Source organism: Salvelinus alpinus, chromosome 19 (assembly GCF_045679555.1).
Source record: "Salvelinus alpinus chromosome 19, SLU_Salpinus.1, whole genome shotgun sequence".
NCBI classification, from domain to species: Eukaryota; Metazoa; Chordata; class Actinopteri; order Salmoniformes; family Salmonidae; genus Salvelinus; species Salvelinus alpinus.
In genome coordinates this window covers 6779919-6797787 of record NC_092104.1, presented here as the reverse complement: position 1 = coordinate 6797787, position 17869 = coordinate 6779919, and the positions used below count along the sequence as shown (strand labels likewise).

General features: G+C 46.3%; 1 protein-coding gene across 1 annotated transcript in view; it reads left to right on the top strand.

Moving 5' to 3' along the window:
- fras1 (Fraser extracellular matrix complex subunit 1) overlaps positions 1-17869 on the top strand; it is a 229565-nt gene that overhangs the window by 182273 nt on the left and 29423 nt on the right. Inside the window, exons 47-50 of the mRNA XM_071354262.1 lie at positions 11716-11856; positions 13756-13983; positions 14595-14708; positions 17619-17769. Of these exons, the coding sequence (XP_071210363.1) occupies positions 11716-11856; positions 13756-13983; positions 14595-14708; positions 17619-17769 (634 nt within the window). The remainder of the gene's footprint in view (positions 1-11715; positions 11857-13755; positions 13984-14594; positions 14709-17618; positions 17770-17869) is intronic.

Below are 17869 nucleotides of genomic sequence, written 5' to 3'. Positions count from 1 at the left end.
TTAACCCACTGTTCCTAGGCCAGTTAACCCACTGTTCCTAGACCAGTTAACCCACTGTTCCTAGACCAGTTAACCCACTGTTCCTAGGCTGTCATTGAACATTTGAATGTGTTCTTGACTGACTTGCCTAGTTGAATAAAGGTAAAAAAATTAAAAAATGTTGTGATGGGTGGCCTTGAGGTCATTCTGTGTATGTTGTGATGGGTGGCCTTGAGGTCATTCTGTGTATGTTGTGATGGGTGGCCCTGAGGTCATTCTGTGTATGTTGTGATGGGTGGCCCTGAGGTCATTCTGTGTATGTTGTGATCGGTGGCCTTGAGGTCATTCTGTGTATGTTGTGATGGGTGGCCCTGAGGTCATTCTGTGTATGTTGTGATGGGTGGCCTTGAGGTCATTCTGTGTATGTTGTGATGGGTGGCCTTGAGGTCATTCTGTGTATGTTGTGATGGGTGGCCTTGAGGTCATTCTGTGTATGTTGTGATGGGTGGCCCTGAGGTCATTCTGTGTATGTTGTGATCGGTGGCCTTGAGGTCATTCTGTGTATGTTGTGATGGGTGGCCCTGAGGTCATTCTGTGTATGTTGTGATGGGTGGCCTTGAGGTCATTTTGTGTATGTTGTGATGGGTGGCCTTGAGGTCATTCTGTGTATGTTGTGATTGGTGGCCTTGAGGTCATTCTGTGTATGTTGTGATGGGTGGCCCTGAGGTCATTCTGTGTATGTTGTGATGGGTGGCCTTGAGGTCATTCTGTGTATGTTGTGATGGGTGGCCTTGAGGTCATTCTGTGTATGTTGTGATGGGTGGCCCTGAGGTCATTCTGTGTATGTTGTGATGGGTGGCCCTGAGGTCATTCTGTGTATGTTGTGATTGGTGGCCCTGAGGTCATTCTGTGTATGTTGTGATCGGTGGCCTTGAGGTCATTCTGTGTATGTTGTGATCGGTGGCCTTGAGGTCATTCTGTGTATGTTGTGATCGGTGGCCTTGAGGTCATTCTGTGTATGTTGTGATCGGTGGCCTTGAGGTCATTCTGTGTATGTTGTGATGGGTGGCCCTGAGGTCATTCTGTGTATGTTGTGATGGGTGGCCCTGAGGTCATTCTGTGTATGTTGTGATGGGTGGCCCTGAGGTCATTCTGTGTATGTTGTGATGGGTGGCCCTGAGGTCATTCTGTGTATGTTGTGATGGGTGGCCCTGAGGTCATTCTGTGTATGTTGTGATGGGTGGCCCTGAGGTCATTCTGTGTATGTTGTGATCGGTGGCCTTGAGGTCATTCTGTGTATGTTGTGATCGGTGGCCTTGAGGTCATTCTGTGTATGTTGTGATGGGTGGCCCTGAGGTCATTCTGTGTATGTTGTGATCGGTGGCCTTGAGGTCATTCTGTGTATGTTGTGATGGGTGGCCTTGAGGTCATTCTGTGTATGTTGTGATGGGTGGCCCTGAGGTCATTCTGTGCATGTTGTGATGGGTGGCCCTGAGGTCATTCTGTGTATGTTGTGATCGGTGGCCTTGAGGTCATTCTGTGTATGTTGTGATGGGTGGCCCTGAGGTCATTCTGTGTATGTTGTGATGGGTGGCCTTGAGGTCATTCTGTGTATGTTGTGATGGGTGGCCTTGAGGTCATTCTGTGTATGTTGTGATGGGTGGCCTTGAGGTCATTCTGTGTATGTTGTGATGGGTGGCCCTGAGGTCATTCTGTGTATGTTGTGATCGGTGGCCTTGAGGTCATTCTGTGTATGTTGTGATGGGTGGCCCTGAGGTCATTCTGTGTATGTTGTGATGGGTGGCCTTGAGGTCATTCTGTGTATGTTGTGATGGGTGGCCTTGAGGTCATTCTGTGTATGTTGTGATGGGTGGCCTTGAGGTCATTCTGTGTATGTTGTGATGGGTGGCCCTGAGGTCATTCTGTGTATGTTGTGATGGGTGGCCTTGAGGTCATTCTGTGTATGTTGTGATGGGTGGCCTTGAGGTCATTCTGTGTATGTTGTGATGGGTGGCCCTGAGGTCATTCTGTGTATGTTGTGATGGGTGGCCCTGAGGTCATTCTGTGTATGTTGTGATTGGTGGCCCTGAGGTCATTCTGTGTATGTTGTGATCGGTGGCCTTGAGGTCATTCTGTGTATGTTGTGATCGGTGGCCTTGAGGTCATTCTGTGTATGTTGTGATCGGTGGCCTTGAGGTCATTCTGTGTATGTTGTGATCGGTGGCCTTGAGGTCATTCTGTGTATGTTGTGATGGGTGGCCCTGAGGTCATTCTGTGTATGTTGTGATGGGTGGCCCTGAGGTCATTCTGTGTATGTTGTGATGGGTGGCCCTGAGGTCATTCTGTGTATGTTGTGATGGGTGGCCCTGAGGTCATTCTGTGTATGTTGTGATGGGTGGCCCTGAGGTCATTCTGTGTATGTTGTGATGGGTGGCCCTGAGGTCATTCTGTGTATGTTGTGATCGGTGGCCTTGAGGTCATTCTGTGTATGTTGTGATCGGTGGCCTTGAGGTCATTCTGTGTATGTTGTGATCGGTGGCCTTGAGGTCATTCTGTGTATGTTGTGATCGGTGGCCTTGAGGTCATTCTGTGTATGTTGTGATGGGTGGCCCTGAGGTCATTCTGTGTATGTTGTGATGGGTGGCCCTGAGGTCATTCTGTGTATGTTGTGATGGGTGGCCTTGAGGTCATTCTGTGTATGTTGTGATGGGTGGCCCTGAGGTCATTCTGTGTATGTTGTGATGGGTGGCCCTGAGGTCATTCTGTGTATGTTGTGATGGGTGGCCCTGAGGTCATTCTGTGTATGTTGTGATGGGTGGCCCTGAGGTCATTCTGTGTATGTTGTGATGGGTGGCCTTGAGGTCATTCTGTGTATGTTGTGATCGGTGGCCTTGAGGTCATTCTGTGTATGTTGTGATGGGTGGCCTTGAGGTCATTCTGTGTATGTTGTGATGGGTGGCCTTGAGGTCATTCTGTGTATGTTGTGATGGGTGGCCCTGAGGTCATTCTGTGTATGTTGTGATGGGTGGCCCTGAGGTCATTCTGTGTATGTTGTGATGGGTGGCCTTGAGGTCATTCTGTGTATGTTGTGATGGGTGGCCTTGAGGTCATTCTGTGTATGTTGTGATGGGTGGCCTTGAGGTCATTCTGTGTATGTTGTGATGGGTGGCCTTGAGGTCATTCTGTGTATGTTGTGATGGGTGGCCTTGAGGTCATTCTGTGTATGTTGTGATGGGTGGCCTTGAGGTCATTCTGTGTATGTTGTGATGGGTGGCCTTGAGGTCATTCTGTGTATGTTGTGATGGGTGGCCTTGAGGTCATTCTGTGTATGTTGTGATGGGTGGCCCTGAGGTCATTCTGTGTATGTTGTGATGGGTGGCCCTGAGGTCATTCTGTGTATGTTGTGATGGGTGGCCCTGAGGTCATTCTGTGTATGTTGTGATCGGTGGCCTTGAGGTCATTCTGTGTATGTTGTGATGGGTGGCCCTGAGGTCATTCTGTGTATGTTGTGATGGGTGGCCTTGAGGTCATTCTGTGTATGCTGTGATGGGTGGCCTTGAGGTCATTCTGTGTATGTTGTGATGGGTGGCCTTGAGGTCATTCTGTGTATGTTGTGATGGGTGGCCCTGAGGTCATTCTGTGTATGTTGTGATGGGTGGCCCTGAGGTCATTCTGTGTATGTTGTGATGGGTGGCCCTGAGGTCATTCTGTGTATGTTGTGATGGGTGGCCTTGAGGTCTTTCTGTGTATGTTGTGATGGGTGGCCCTGAGGTCATTCTGTGTATGTTGTGATGGGTGGCCCTGAGGTCATTCTGTGTATGTTGTGATGGGTGGCCTTGAGGTCATTCTGTGTATGTTGTGATCGGTGGCCTTGAGGTCATTCTGTGTATGTTGTGATGGGTGGCCCTGAGGTCATTCTGTGTATGTTGTGATGGGTGGCCCTGAGGTCATTCTGTGTATGTTGTGATGGGTGGCCTTGAGGTCATTCTGTTTATGTTGTGATGGGTGGCCCTGAGGTCATTCTGTGTATGTTGTGATGGGTGGCCTTGAGGTCATTCTGTGTATGTTGTGATGGGTGGCCCTGAGGTCATTCTGTGTATGTTGTGATGGGTGGCCTTGAGGTCATTCTGTGTATGTTGTGATGGGTGGCCTTGAGGTCATTCTGTGTATGTTGTGATCGGTGGCCTTGAGGTCATTCTGTGTATGTTGTGATGGGTGGCCTTGAGGTCATTCTGTGTATGTTGTGATGGGTGGCCTTGAGGTCATTCTGTGTATGTTGTGATGGGTGGCCCTGAGGTCATTCTGTGTATGTTGTGATGGGTGGCCCTGAGGTCATTCTGTGTATGTTGTGATGGGTGGCCTTGAGGTCATTCTGTGTATGTTGTGATGGGTGGCCTTGAGGTCATTCTGTGTATGTTGTGATGGGTGGCCTTGAGGTCATTCTGTGTATGTTGTGATGGGTGGCCTTGAGGTCATTCTGTGTATGTTGTGATGGGTGGCCTTGAGGTCATTCTGTGTATGTTGTGATGGGTGGCCTTGAGGTCATTCTGTGTATGTTGTGATGGGTGGCCTTGAGGTCATTCTGTGTATGTTGTGATGGGTGGCCTTGAGGTCATTCTGTGTATGTTGTGATGGGTGGCCCTGAGGTCATTCTGTGTATGTTGTGATGGGTGGCCCTGAGGTCATTCTGTGTATGTTGTGATGGGTGGCCCTGAGGTCATTCTGTGTATGTTGTGATCGGTGGCCTTGAGGTCATTCTGTGTATGTTGTGATGGGTGGCCCTGAGGTCATTCTGTGTATGTTGTGATGGGTGGCCTTGAGGTCATTCTGTGTATGCTGTGATGGGTGGCCTTGAGGTCATTCTGTGTATGTTGTGATGGGTGGCCCTGAGGTCATTCTGTGTATGTTGTGATGGGTGGCCCTGAGGTCATTCTGTGTATGTTGTGATGGGTGGCCCTGAGGTCATTCTGTGTATGTTGTGATGGGTGGCCTTGAGGTCTTTCTGTGTATGTTGTGATGGGTGGCCCTGAGGTCATTCTGTGTATGTTGTGATGGGTGGCCCTGAGGTCATTCTGTGTATGTTGTGATGGGTGGCCTTGAGGTCATTCTGTGTATGTTGTGATGGGTGGCCCTGAGGTCATTCTGTGTATGTTTTGATGGGTGGCCCTGAGGTCATTCTGTGTATGTTGTGATGGGTGGCCCTGAGGTTATTCTGTGTATGTTGTGATGGGTGGCCTTGAGGTCATTCTGTTTATGTTGTGATGGGTGGCCCTGAGGTCATTCTGTGTATGTTGTGATGGGTGGCCCTGAGGTCATTCTGTGTATGTTGTGATGGGTGGCCCTGAGGTCATTCTGTGTATGTTGTGATGGGTGGCCCTGAGGTCATTCTGTGTATGTTGTGATCGGTGGCCTTGAGGTCATTCTGTGTATGTTGTGATGGGTGGCCCTGAGGTCATTCTGTGTATGTTGTGATGGGTGGCCTTGAGGTCATTCTGTGTATGTTGTGATGGGTGGCCTTGAGGTCATTCTGTGTATGTTGTGATGGGTGGCCCTGAGGTCATTCTGTGTATGTTGTGATGGGTGGCCCTGAGGTCATTCTGTGTATGTTGTGATGGGTGGCCTTGAGGTCATTCTGTGTATGTTGTGATGGGTGGCCTTGAGGTCATTCTGTGTATGTTGTGATGGGTGGCCTTGAGGTCATTCTGTGTATGTTGTGATGGGTGGCCTTGAGGTCATTCTGTGTATGTTGTGATGGGTGGCCTTGAGGTCATTCTGTGTATGTTGTGATGGGTGGCCTTGAGGTCATTCTGTGTATGTTGTGATGGGTGGCCTTGAGGTCATTCTGTGTATGTTGTGATGGGTGGCCTTGAGGTCATTCTGTGTATGTTGTGATGGGTGGCCCTGAGGTCATTCTGTGTATGTTGTGATGGGTGGCCCTGAGGTCATTCTGTGTATGTTGTGATGGGTGGCCCTGAGGTCATTCTGTGTATGTTGTGATCGGTGGCCTTGAGGTCATTCTGTGTATGTTGTGATGGGTGGCCCTGAGGTCATTCTGTGTATGTTGTGATGGGTGGCCTTGAGGTCATTCTGTGTATGCTGTGATGGGTGGCCTTGAGGTCATTCTGTGTATGTTGTGATGGGTGGCCTTGAGGTCATTCTGTGTATGTTGTGATGGGTGGCCCTGAGGTCATTCTGTGTATGTTGTGATGGGTGGCCCTGAGGTCATTCTGTGTATGTTGTGATGGGTGGCCCTGAGGTCATTCTGTGTATGTTGTGATGGGTGTCCTTGAGGTCTTTCTGTGTATGTTGTGATGGGTGGCCCTGAGGTCATTCTGTGTATGTTGTGATGGGTGGCCCTGAGGTCATTCTGTGTATGTTGTGATGGGTGGCCTTGAGGTCATTCTGTGTATGTTGTGATCGGTGGCCTTGAGGTCATTCTGTGTATGTTGTGATGGGTGGCCCTGAGGTCATTCTGTGTATGTTGTGATGGGTGGCCCTGAGGTCATTCTGTGTATGTTGTGATGGGTGGCCTTGAGGTCATTCTGTTTATGTTGTGATGGGTGGCCCTGAGGTCATTCTGTGTATGTTGTGATGGGTGGCCTTGAGGTCATTCTGTGTATGTTGTGATGGGTGGCCCTGAGGTCATTCTGTGTATGTTGTGATGGGTGGCCTTGAGGTCATTCTGTGTATGTTGTGATGGGTGGCCTTGAGGTCATTCTGTGTATGTTGTGATCGGTGGCCTTGAGGTCATTCTGTGTATGTTGTGATGGGTGGCCTTGAGGTCATTCTGTGTATGTTGTGATGGGTGGCCTTGAGGTCATTCTGTGTATGTTGTGATGGGTGGCCCTGAGGTCATTCTGTGTATGTTGTGATGGGTGGCCCTGAGGTCATTCTGTGTATGTTGTGATGGGTGGCCTTGAGGTCATTCTGTGTATGTTGTGATGGGTGGCCTTGAGGTCATTCTGTGTATGTTGTGATGGGTGGCCTTGAGGTCATTCTGTGTATGTTGTGATGGGTGGCCTTGAGGTCATTCTGTGTATGTTGTGATGGGTGGCCTTGAGGTCATTCTGTGTATGTTGTGATGGGTGGCCTTGAGGTCATTCTGTGTATGTTGTGATGGGTGGCCTTGAGGTCATTCTGTGTATGTTGTGATGGGTGGCCTTGAGGTCATTCTGTGTATGTTGTGATGGGTGGCCCTGAGGTCATTCTGTGTATGTTGTGATGGGTGGCCCTGAGGTCATTCTGTGTATGTTGTGATGGGTGGCCCTGAGGTCATTCTGTGTATGTTGTGATCGGTGGCCTTGAGGTCATTCTGTGTATGTTGTGATGGGTGGCCCTGAGGTCATTCTGTGTATGTTGTGATGGGTGGCCTTGAGGTCATTCTGTGTATGCTGTGATGGGTGGCCTTGAGGTCATTCTGTGTATGTTGTGATGGGTGGCCCTGAGGTCATTCTGTGTATGTTGTGATGGGTGGCCCTGAGGTCATTCTGTGTATGTTGTGATGGGTGGCCCTGAGGTCATTCTGTGTATGTTGTGATGGGTGGCCTTGAGGTCTTTCTGTGTATGTTGTGATGGGTGGCCCTGAGGTCATTCTGTGTATGTTGTGATGGGTGGCCCTGAGGTCATTCTGTGTATGTTGTGATGGGTGGCCTTGAGGTCATTCTGTGTATGTTGTGATGGGTGGCCCTGAGGTCATTCTGTGTATGTTTTGATGGGTGGCCCTGAGGTCATTCTGTGTATGTTGTGATGGGTGGCCCTGAGGTTATTCTGTGTATGTTGTGATGGGTGGCCTTGAGGTCATTCTGTTTATGTTGTGATGGGTGGCCCTGAGGTCATTCTGTGTATGTTGTGATGGGTGGCCCTGAGGTCATTCTGTGTATGTTGTGATGGGTGGCCCTGAGGTCATTCTGTGTATGTTGTGATGGGTGGCCCTGAGGTCATTCTGTGTATGTTGTGATCGGTGGCCTTGAGGTCATTCTGTGTATGTTGTGATCGGTGGCCTTGAGGTCATTCTGTGTATGTTGTGATGGGTGGCCCTGAGGTCATTCTGTGTATGTTGTGATGGGTGGCCCTGAGGTCATTCTGTGTATGTTGTGATCGGTGGCCTTGAGGTCATTCTGTGTATGTTGTGATGGGTGGCCCTGAGGTCATTCTGTGTATGTTGTGATGGGTGGCCTTGAGGTCATTCTGTGTATGTTGTGATGGGTGGCCCTGAGGTCATTCTGTGTATGTTGTGATGGGTGGCCCTGAGGTCATTCTGTGTATGTTGTGATGGGTGGCCCTGAGGTCATTCTGTGTATGTTGTGATGGGTGGCCCTGAGGTCATTCTGTGTATGTTGTGATGGGTGGCCCTGAGGTCATTCTGTGTATGTTGTGATGGGTGGCCCTGAGGTCATTCTGTGTATGTTGTGATGGGTGGCCCTGAGGTCATTCTGTGTATGTTGTGATCGGTGGCCTTGAGGTCATTCTGTGTATGTTGTGATCGGTGGCCTTGAGGTCATTCTGTGTATGTTGTGATCGGTGGCCTTGAGGTCATTCTGTGTATGTTGTGATCGGTGGCCTTGAGGTCATTCTGTGTATGTTGTGATGGGTGGCCCTGAGGTCATTCTGTGTATGTTGTGATGGGTGGCCCTGAGGTCATTCTGTGTATGTTGTGATGGGTGGCCTTGAGGTCATTCTGTGTATGTTGTGATGGGTGGCCCTGAGGTCATTCTGTGTATGTTGTGATGGGTGGCCCTGAGGTCATTCTGTGTATGTTGTGATGGATGGCCTTGAGGTCATTCTGTGTATGTTGTGATGGGTGGCCTTGAGGTCATTCTGTGTATGTTGTGATCGGTGGCCTTGAGGTCATTCTGTGTATGTTGTGATGGGTGGCCTTGAGGTCATTCTGTGTATGTTGTGATGGGTGGCCTTGAGGTCATTCTGTGTATGTTGTGATGGGTGGCCCTGAGGTCATTCTGTGTATGTTGTGATGGGTGGCCCTGAGGTCATTCTGTGTATGTTGTGATGGGTGGCCTTGAGGTCATTCTGTGTATGTTGTGATGGGTGGCCTTGAGGTCATTCTGTGTATGTTGTGATGGGTGGCCTTGAGGTCATTCTGTGTATGTTGTGATGGGTGGCCTTGAGGTCATTCTGTGTATGTTGTGATGGGTGGCCTTGAGGTCATTCTGTGTATGTTGTGATGGGTGGCCTTGAGGTCATTCTGTGTATGTTGTGATGGGTGGCCTTGAGGTCATTCTGTGTATGTTGTGATGGGTGGCCTTGAGGTCATTCTGTGTATGTTGTAATGGGTGGCCCTGAGGTCATTCTGTGTATGTTGTGATGGGTGGCCCTGAGGTCATTCTGTGTATGTTGTGATGGGTGGCCCTGAGGTCATTCTGTGTATGTTGTGATCGGTGGCCTTGAGGTCATTCTGTGTATGTTGTGATGGGTGGCCCTGAGGTCATTCTGTGTATGTTGTGATGGGTGGCCTTGAGGTCATTCTGTGTATGCTGTGATGGGTGGCCTTGAGGTCATTCTGTGTATGTTGTGATGGGTGGCCTTGAGGTCATTCTGTGTATGTTGTGATGGGTGGCCCTGAGGTCATTCTGTGTATGTTTTAATGGGTGGCCCTGAGGTCATTCTGTGTATGTTGTGATGGGTGGCCCTGAGGTCATTCTGTGTATGTTGTGATGGGTGGCCTTGAGGTCATTCTGTGTATGTTGTGATGGGTGGCCCTGAGGTCATTCTGTGTATGTTGTGATGGGTGGCCCTGAGGTCATTCTGTGTATGTTGTGATGGGTGGCCCTGAGGTCATTCTGTGTATGTTGTGATCGGTGGCCTTGAGGTCATTCTGTGTATGTTGTGATCGGTGGCCTTGAGGTCATTTTGTGTATGTTGTGATGGGTGGCCCTGAGGTCATTCTGTGTATGTTGTGATGGGTGGCCCTGACGTTGTACATATCATTCTCTGTTTTAAAACACTGCGCAGTAGGTTACTTTGAAACAAGATACAACGTTCTTCATGGCCTCAGAGCAACTTCTTTGAAAAATTTTGCACACAAGGATCATAATTCAAATGTTATTCAAATATAAAATGGCTATATACAGGGAGTAGAAAATAACATGGTGTAAGTGAAATTACTGTGTGTTGGGGTGTCAGTGAAATTACTGTATGTGTGAGTGTGTGCATATAGTCAATGCAAGAGGAAGCTGATCAGGGTCCTGTTGGTTCCAGACATTGTGCACTGGTACCGCTTGCCTTGCAGTAGTAGAGAGAACAGTGTATTGCTTGGGTGGACACCGCCTGGTATAGAGGTCCTGGATGGCAGGGAGCTTGGCCCTAGTGATGTACTGGGTTGTACGCACTACCCTCTGTAATGCCTTGCTAATAATAATGACTGTCTACCAGCAACTACCTGTATTAACCTTGTCTTTAGGTAGATAAGTGTTCTGAATGGTGTCTTTTGGTAGATAACAGGTGTCTTTAGGTAGATACCAGGTGTCTTTAGGTAGATAACAGGTGTCTTTAGGTAGATAACAGATGTCTTTAGGTAGATAACAAGTGTCTTTTGGTAGATAACAGGTGTCTTTAGGTAGATAACAGGTGTCTTTAGGTAGATAACAGGTGTCTTTAGGTAGATAACAGGTGTCTTTAAGTAGATAACTATGTTCTGTACGGTGTCTTTAGGTAGATAACAGGTGTCTTTAGGTAGATAACAGGTGTCTTTAGGTAGATACAAGGTGTCTTTAGGTAGATAACAGGTGTCTTTAGGTAGGTAACAGGTGTCTTTAGGTAGATAACAGGTGTCTTTAGGTAGATAACAGGTGTCTTTAGGTAGATAACAGGTGTCTTTAGGTAGATAACAGGTGTCTTTAGGTAGATACCAGGTGTCTTTAGGTAGGTAACAGGTGTCTTTAGGTAGGTAACAGGTGTCTTTAGGTAGATAACAGGTGTCTTTAGGTAGATAACAGGTGTCTTTAGGTAGATAAGTGTTCTGTACGGTGTCTTTAGGTAGATAACAGGTGTCTTTAGGTAGATAACAGGTGTCTTTAGGTAGATAACAGGTGTCTTTAAGTAGATAACTATGTTCTGTACGGTGTCTTTAGGTAGATAACAGGTGTCTTTAGGTAGGTAACAGGTGTCTTTAGGTAGATAACAGGTGTCTTTAGGTAGATAACAGGTGTCTTTAAGTAGATAACTATGTTCTGTACGGTGTCTTTAGGTAGATAACATGTGTCTTTAGGTAGATAACAGTGTTCTGTACGGTGTCTTTAGGTAGATAACAGGTGTCTTTAGGTAGATAACAGGTGTCTTTAGGTAGATAACAGTGTTCTGTACGGTGTCTTTAGGTAGATACCAGGTGTCTTTAGGTAGATAACAGGTGTCTTTAGGTAGATAACAGGTGTCTTTAGGTAGATAACAGGTGTCTTTAGGTAGATAACAGGTGTCTTTAGGTAGATAACAGGTGTCTTTAGGTAGATAACAGGTGTCTAGGTAGATAACAGGTGTCTTTAGGTAGATAACAGGTGTCTAGGTAGATAACAGGTGTCTTTAGGTAGATACCAGGTGTCTTTAGGTAGATACCAGGTGTCTTTAGGTAGATAACAGGTGTCTTTAGGTAGATAACAGGTGTCTTTAGGTAGATACCAGGTGTCTTTAGGTAGATAACAGGTGTCTTTAGGTAGATAACAGGTGTCTTTAGGTAGATAACATGTGTCTTTAGGTAGATAACTATGTTCTGTACGGTGTCTTTAGGTTGCCCAGACGTTCTACATCACCATCCGGCCGGTGGATGACTCCCTCCCCCTGCTGGTGGTTCCTGGGATGAGGGTTCAGGAGGGGGTCAGGAAGACCATCACTGAGTTTGAACTGAAGGCCACCGACGCTGACACAGAGGTAGGCTGGCAGACTGTCCAGTCACTACACACACCTCACTACTCATAGACACAGACCGAGAAGTAGTCTGGCTGGTCATTACCCTATTACTATTAGACAGAGGTAGACTGGCAGGTCATTACTGTTAGACAGAGGTAGACTGGCTGGTCATTACTATTAGACAGAGGTAGACTGGCAGGTCATTACTGTTAGACAGAGGTAGACTGGCAGGTCATTACTGTTAGACAGAGGTAGACTGGCTGGTCATTACTGTTAGACTGAGGTAGACTGGCTGGTCATTACTGTTAGACTGAGGTAGACTGGCTGGTCATTACTATTAGACAGAGGTAGACTGGCTGGTCATTACTGTTAGACAGAGGTAGACTGGCTGGTCATTACCCTATTACTGTTAGACAGAGGTAGACTGGCAGGTCATTACTATTAGACAGAGGTAGACTGGCTGGTCATTACTGTTAGACTGAGGTAGACTGGCTGGTCATTACTGTTAGACTGAGGTAGACTGGCAGGTCATTACTGTTAGACAGAGGTAGACTGGCTGGTCATTACTGTTAGACAGAGGTAGACTGGCTGGTCATTACCCTATTACTGTTAGACAGAGGTAGACTGGCAGGTCATTACTGTTAGACAGAGGTAGACTGGCTGGTCATTACTGTTAGACAGAGGTAGACTGGCTGGTCATTAGCCTATTACTGTTAGACTGAGGTAGACTGGCTGGTCATTACCCTATTACTGTTAGACAGAGGTAGACTGGCAGGTCATTACTATTAGACAGAGGTAGACTGGCTGGTCATTACTGTTAGACTGAGGTAGACTGGCAGGTCATTACTGTTAGACAGAGGTAGACTGGCTGGTCATTACTGTTAGACAGAGGTAGACTGGCTGGTCATTACCCTATTACTGTTAGACAGAGGTAGACTGGCAGGTCATTACTGTTAGACAGAGGTAGACTGGCTGGTCATTACTGTTAGACAGAGGTAGACTGGCTGGTCATTAGCCTATTACTGTTAGACTGAGGTAGACTGGCAGGTCATTACTGTTAGACAGAGGTAGACTGGCAGGTCTTTACTATTAGACAGAGGTAGACTGGCTGGTCATTACTGTTAGACAGAGGTAGACTGGCTGGTCATTACTGTTAGACAGAGGTTGGCTGGCTGGTCATTACTATTAGACAGAGGTTGACTGGCTGGTCATTACTGTTAGACAGAGGTAGACTGGCTGGTCATTACTGTTAGACAGAGGTAGACTGGCTGGTCATTACTGTTAGACAGAGGTAGACTGGCTGGTCATTACTATTAGACAGAGGTTGACTGGCTGGTCATTACTGTTAGACAGAGGTAGACTGGCTGGTCATTACTGTTAGACAGAGGTAGACTGGCTGGTCATTACTGTTAGACAGAGGTAGACTGGCTGGTCATTACTATTAGACAGAGGTTGGCTGGCTGTACGTTCCCTGGATACCTGTAACGTTTTAATCACTCCACACACTTTCAGTGATTTTACTTTATGTTCTCTGAACCAGAGGGGCAATAAACTAAGAGTGAAATGAACAGTTGCTTTGACCGAATGCCATTTTATATGGAGTTAAATAGTAGCAGAAAGTACTATACGCTATTTGCTCTTTCTTGGGGAGATACATGGACCAGATGAAGAAAAAAATAACTAATTTCAAGCTCCTTGATTATGCTAAGTCAAGGTAACTTTCACTTTAGAAATTCCAATCAGCATGCAAGACTGTTCTTGGAGCTGTGTTGTCGTAGTGTTGTCGCCCTCATTAAAGTAGCTATGATTAAACTCTTAATGGACAATATCTATCACTAAACTGTTACGTTCTGACACAAATGCCTAAATATAACATAAAGAGAGGGAAAAAATGACTCCCTCCCTCCCTCCCTCCCTCAGGAGGAGTCCATCACCTTCACCATAGTCCAGGCTCCCCGTCACGGCACAATTGAGCGGACCAACAACGGACAACACTACCGCCAGACCAGCAGCTTCACCATGGATGACGTCTACCAGAACAGAATCAGCTACAACCACGATGGATCCAACTCACTGAAGGACAGATTCACCTTCACTGTAGCTGACGGGACTAACGTCTTCTTTATGGTGGAGGAGGCAGGCAAAGAGGTGAGGAGAGGAGAGGAGTGTGTGTGTGTGTGTGTGTGTGTGTGTGTGTGTGTGTGTGTGTGTGTGTGTGTGTGTGTGTGTGTGTGTGTGTGTGTGTGTGTGTGTGTGTGTGTGTGTGTGTGTGTCTCTCTCTCTGTCTCTCTTTGTCTCTCCCTGTCTCTCCCTGTCTGTCTCTCTCTGACTCTCTCTCTCTCTCTGTCTCCCTCTCTCTCTCTGTCTCCCTCTCTCTCTGACTCCCTCTCTCTGTCTCTCCCTCTCTCTCTGTCTCTCCCTGTCTGTCTCTCTCTCTGTCTCTCTCTGTTTCTCTCTCTGTCTCTCTCTCTGTCTCTGTCTGTCTGTCTGTCTGTCTGTCTGTCTCTCTCTCTCTCTCTCTCTCTCTCTCTCTCTCTCTCTCTCTCTCTCTCTCTCTCTCTCTCTCTCTCTCTCTCTCTCTGTCTCTCTCACTGTCTCTCTGTCTCTCTCTGTCTCTCTCACTGTCTCTCTCACTGTCTCTCTCACTGTCTCTCTCTGTTTCTCTCACTGTTTCTGTTTCTCTCTCTGTTTCTCTCTCTGTCTCTCACTCTCTCTCCAACATTTCATAACTCTTTCTTACTGCCTATGTCATTGTGTAGGTGTTGACGGCTGCACCACAAAAGTTTAAGATAGACATTCTGCCAGTGGATGATGGAACACCTCGTATCGTCACAAACCTGGGACTGCAGTGGCTGGAGTACATGGACAACAAGGTAAATACCATACAATACAATACCGTACCATACCATATAATATAATACCACACCATACCATATAATACCATACCTAACCATACCAAACCATACCATATAATACCATACCATACCATATAATAACATACCAAACCATACCATATAATACCATATCAAAACATACTATATAATACCATACCATACCATAGAATAACATACCATAAAATACCATACCATATAATAACATACCATATAATACCATACCATACCATATAATAACATACCAAACCATACCATATAAACCATACCATATAATACCATACCATATAATACCATATAATACCAGACCATATAATACCATACCATACCATATAATACCATATAATACCAGACCATATAATACCATACCATACCATATAATACCGTACCATACCATATAATACCATACCATACCATATAATACCATACCATATAATACCATATAATACCAGACCATATAATACCATACCATACCATATAATACCATACCATATAATACCATACCATATAATACCATACCATATAATACCATACCATATAATACCAGACCATATAATACCATACCATACCATATAATACCGTACCATACCATATAATACCATACCATACCATATAATACCGTACCATACCATATAATATCATACCATACCATATAATACCATACCATATAATACCACATCGTCAGGAGTACACGGACAACAAGGTAAAACATACTAGTCACCTTTGGAGAGCACTACTTTTGGCCTGGTCCCAGGCTAGTCACCTTTGGAGAGCACTACTTTTGGCCTGGTCCCAGGCTAGTCACCTTTGGAGAGCACTACTTTTGGCCTGGTCCCAGGCTAGTCACCTGGTTTCACTAGTTTCTGCACTTGTCTACAATAACAACATACATTGTAATTATAGGAAACAAAATATAAATCAAATCAAATCAAATTGTATTTGACACATGCGCCAAATACAACAGGTGTAGACCTTACCATGAAATGCTTACTTACAAGCTCTTAACCAACAATGCAGTTAAATAAATATAGAATTTGCTAGGTTGAATATAATTGAATAGCCAGGGTAGATCTACCTATGTTAATATAATATATTTGCATGGCTAGGCCTCTCTGCATTCCGTTTGTGTTACGCTCGCTCCCCCTGCTGGTGTTTGATGAAGTGACAGATGGAGTTGAATTAATCCCCGTTTCTCATATAGATTTTCCCGGAGCACTATACTACTACGTATGTGGTTTGAGGAGTTAGCGAGTTAACTTTGGTCAACTCTGAGTTCAACTCGGGATAACCGGTACCACAAATGTGGCTCAAACCTTTTTAGCCAGGTACATTTCTATGGCGACGACTATTTCAGAACGAACCTGCTCCGGGACATCCTGAATGAAGTGTCTGAGATCCGAGGTGAAGACCAGTGAAATCAGATTCCCTCCCTCTCACAAAGATTGTGTCATCCCCTTCAGTTGAGGAAGCGGGACTAAGGGACTAACAGCATATTTTATTAATAATTATTAATAATATTGATAATAGAGGGACTAACAGCATATTTTATTAATCAAATCAAATGTTTTTGTGTGTTAAAAAAATTGTATCGTTAAAATAACAATTTCATTACAGATTTAGTAATGACAGAATGCATTTCAAATCAAATCAAATTGTATTTGTCACATGCGCTGAATACAACAGGTTACAACACCTTACAGTGAAAAGCTTACTTACAAGTCCTTAACCAACAATGCATTTCAAGAAATAGAGTTAATAAAATATTTACTAAATAAACAAAAGTTTAAAAAAAATGAATGAATCAAAAAGTAACACAAAAGATGTACCTAACAATAACGAGGCTATATACAGGGGGTACCGGTACTGAGTCAATGTGGAGGCTATATACAGGGTACCGGTACTGAGTCAATGTGGAGGCTATATACAGGGGGTACCGGTACTGAGTCAATGTGCGGGGGTACAGGTTAATCGAGGTAATTTGTAAAGTGACTATGCATCAATTATAAACAGCGAGTAGCAGCAGTGTAAAAACAAAGGGGGGGGGGGGGGGGGGGTTCAATGTAAATAGTCAGGGTGGCCATTTGATTAGTTTAGTTGTTCAGCAGTCTTATGCCTTGGGGGGTTAGAAGCTGTTAAGGAGCCTTTTGGTCCCAGACTTGGCGCTCTGGTACCGCTTGCCGTGCAGTAGCAGAGAGAACAGTCTATGACTTGGGTGACTGGAGTATTTGACAATTTTCTGGGCCTTCCTCTGATACTGCCTAATATATATCTCCTGGATGTGAGGAAGCTTGGCCCCCAGTGATATACTGGGCTGTACGCACTACCCTCTGTAGCGCCTTACGGGCAGATGCCGAGCGGTTACCATGGTGCAGCTGTAGAACTTTTTGAAACTTCACGCACAATAAAACTTTTGTATGACTTAAAAAATATCAATTTTATCGATACGAGTGGGGAAGAAAAGGTGTTCGTGCATTGATAAGCTCACCAAAGATGGATGATAAGTAATAAAATAAAGACTGTACTTTTAAAAGCCTATTTGCACGATAACTGTTCTTTCAATTTGATTTCGTCACATTTGAAAATATGGCACTGATTCGCCCATGGATTGATGTTTCATGTGCAAACTGCACGCCCAACTACAAGCCTGCTAGGCTGCTAGAGTTAGCAGCAGGCAGATGAGCAATATCCACCATCGTAGTACGGATGAAGCCTGAGCTGGAATGTGAAGCTAACTGAAGCTGGCTAACTGAAACTGGCTAGCTTTAGAAAACCTTGAGTAGATTGTGGACAATACATTTGGACAATACATTTGATTTATTGATTGATAGATTTTTTTCCTAGACTATAACTGATTGATTGATTGACTGACTGATTTATGTATTGATGTTGCAGGCCACCAACCTGATCAGTAAGAAGGAGTTGTTGACCATGGACCCAGACACCGATGATGGTCAGCTGGTCTATGAGGTCACAGCAGAGCCTAAACACGGCTTCCTAGAGAGCAAACTAAAACCTGGGGCTCCTATCACCTCCTTCACACAAGGTATGGTGTGTGTGTGTGTGTGTGTGTGTGTGTGTGTGTGTGTGTGTGTGTGTGTGTGTGTGTGTGTGTGTGGGTGTGTGGGTGTGTGGGTGGGGGTGGG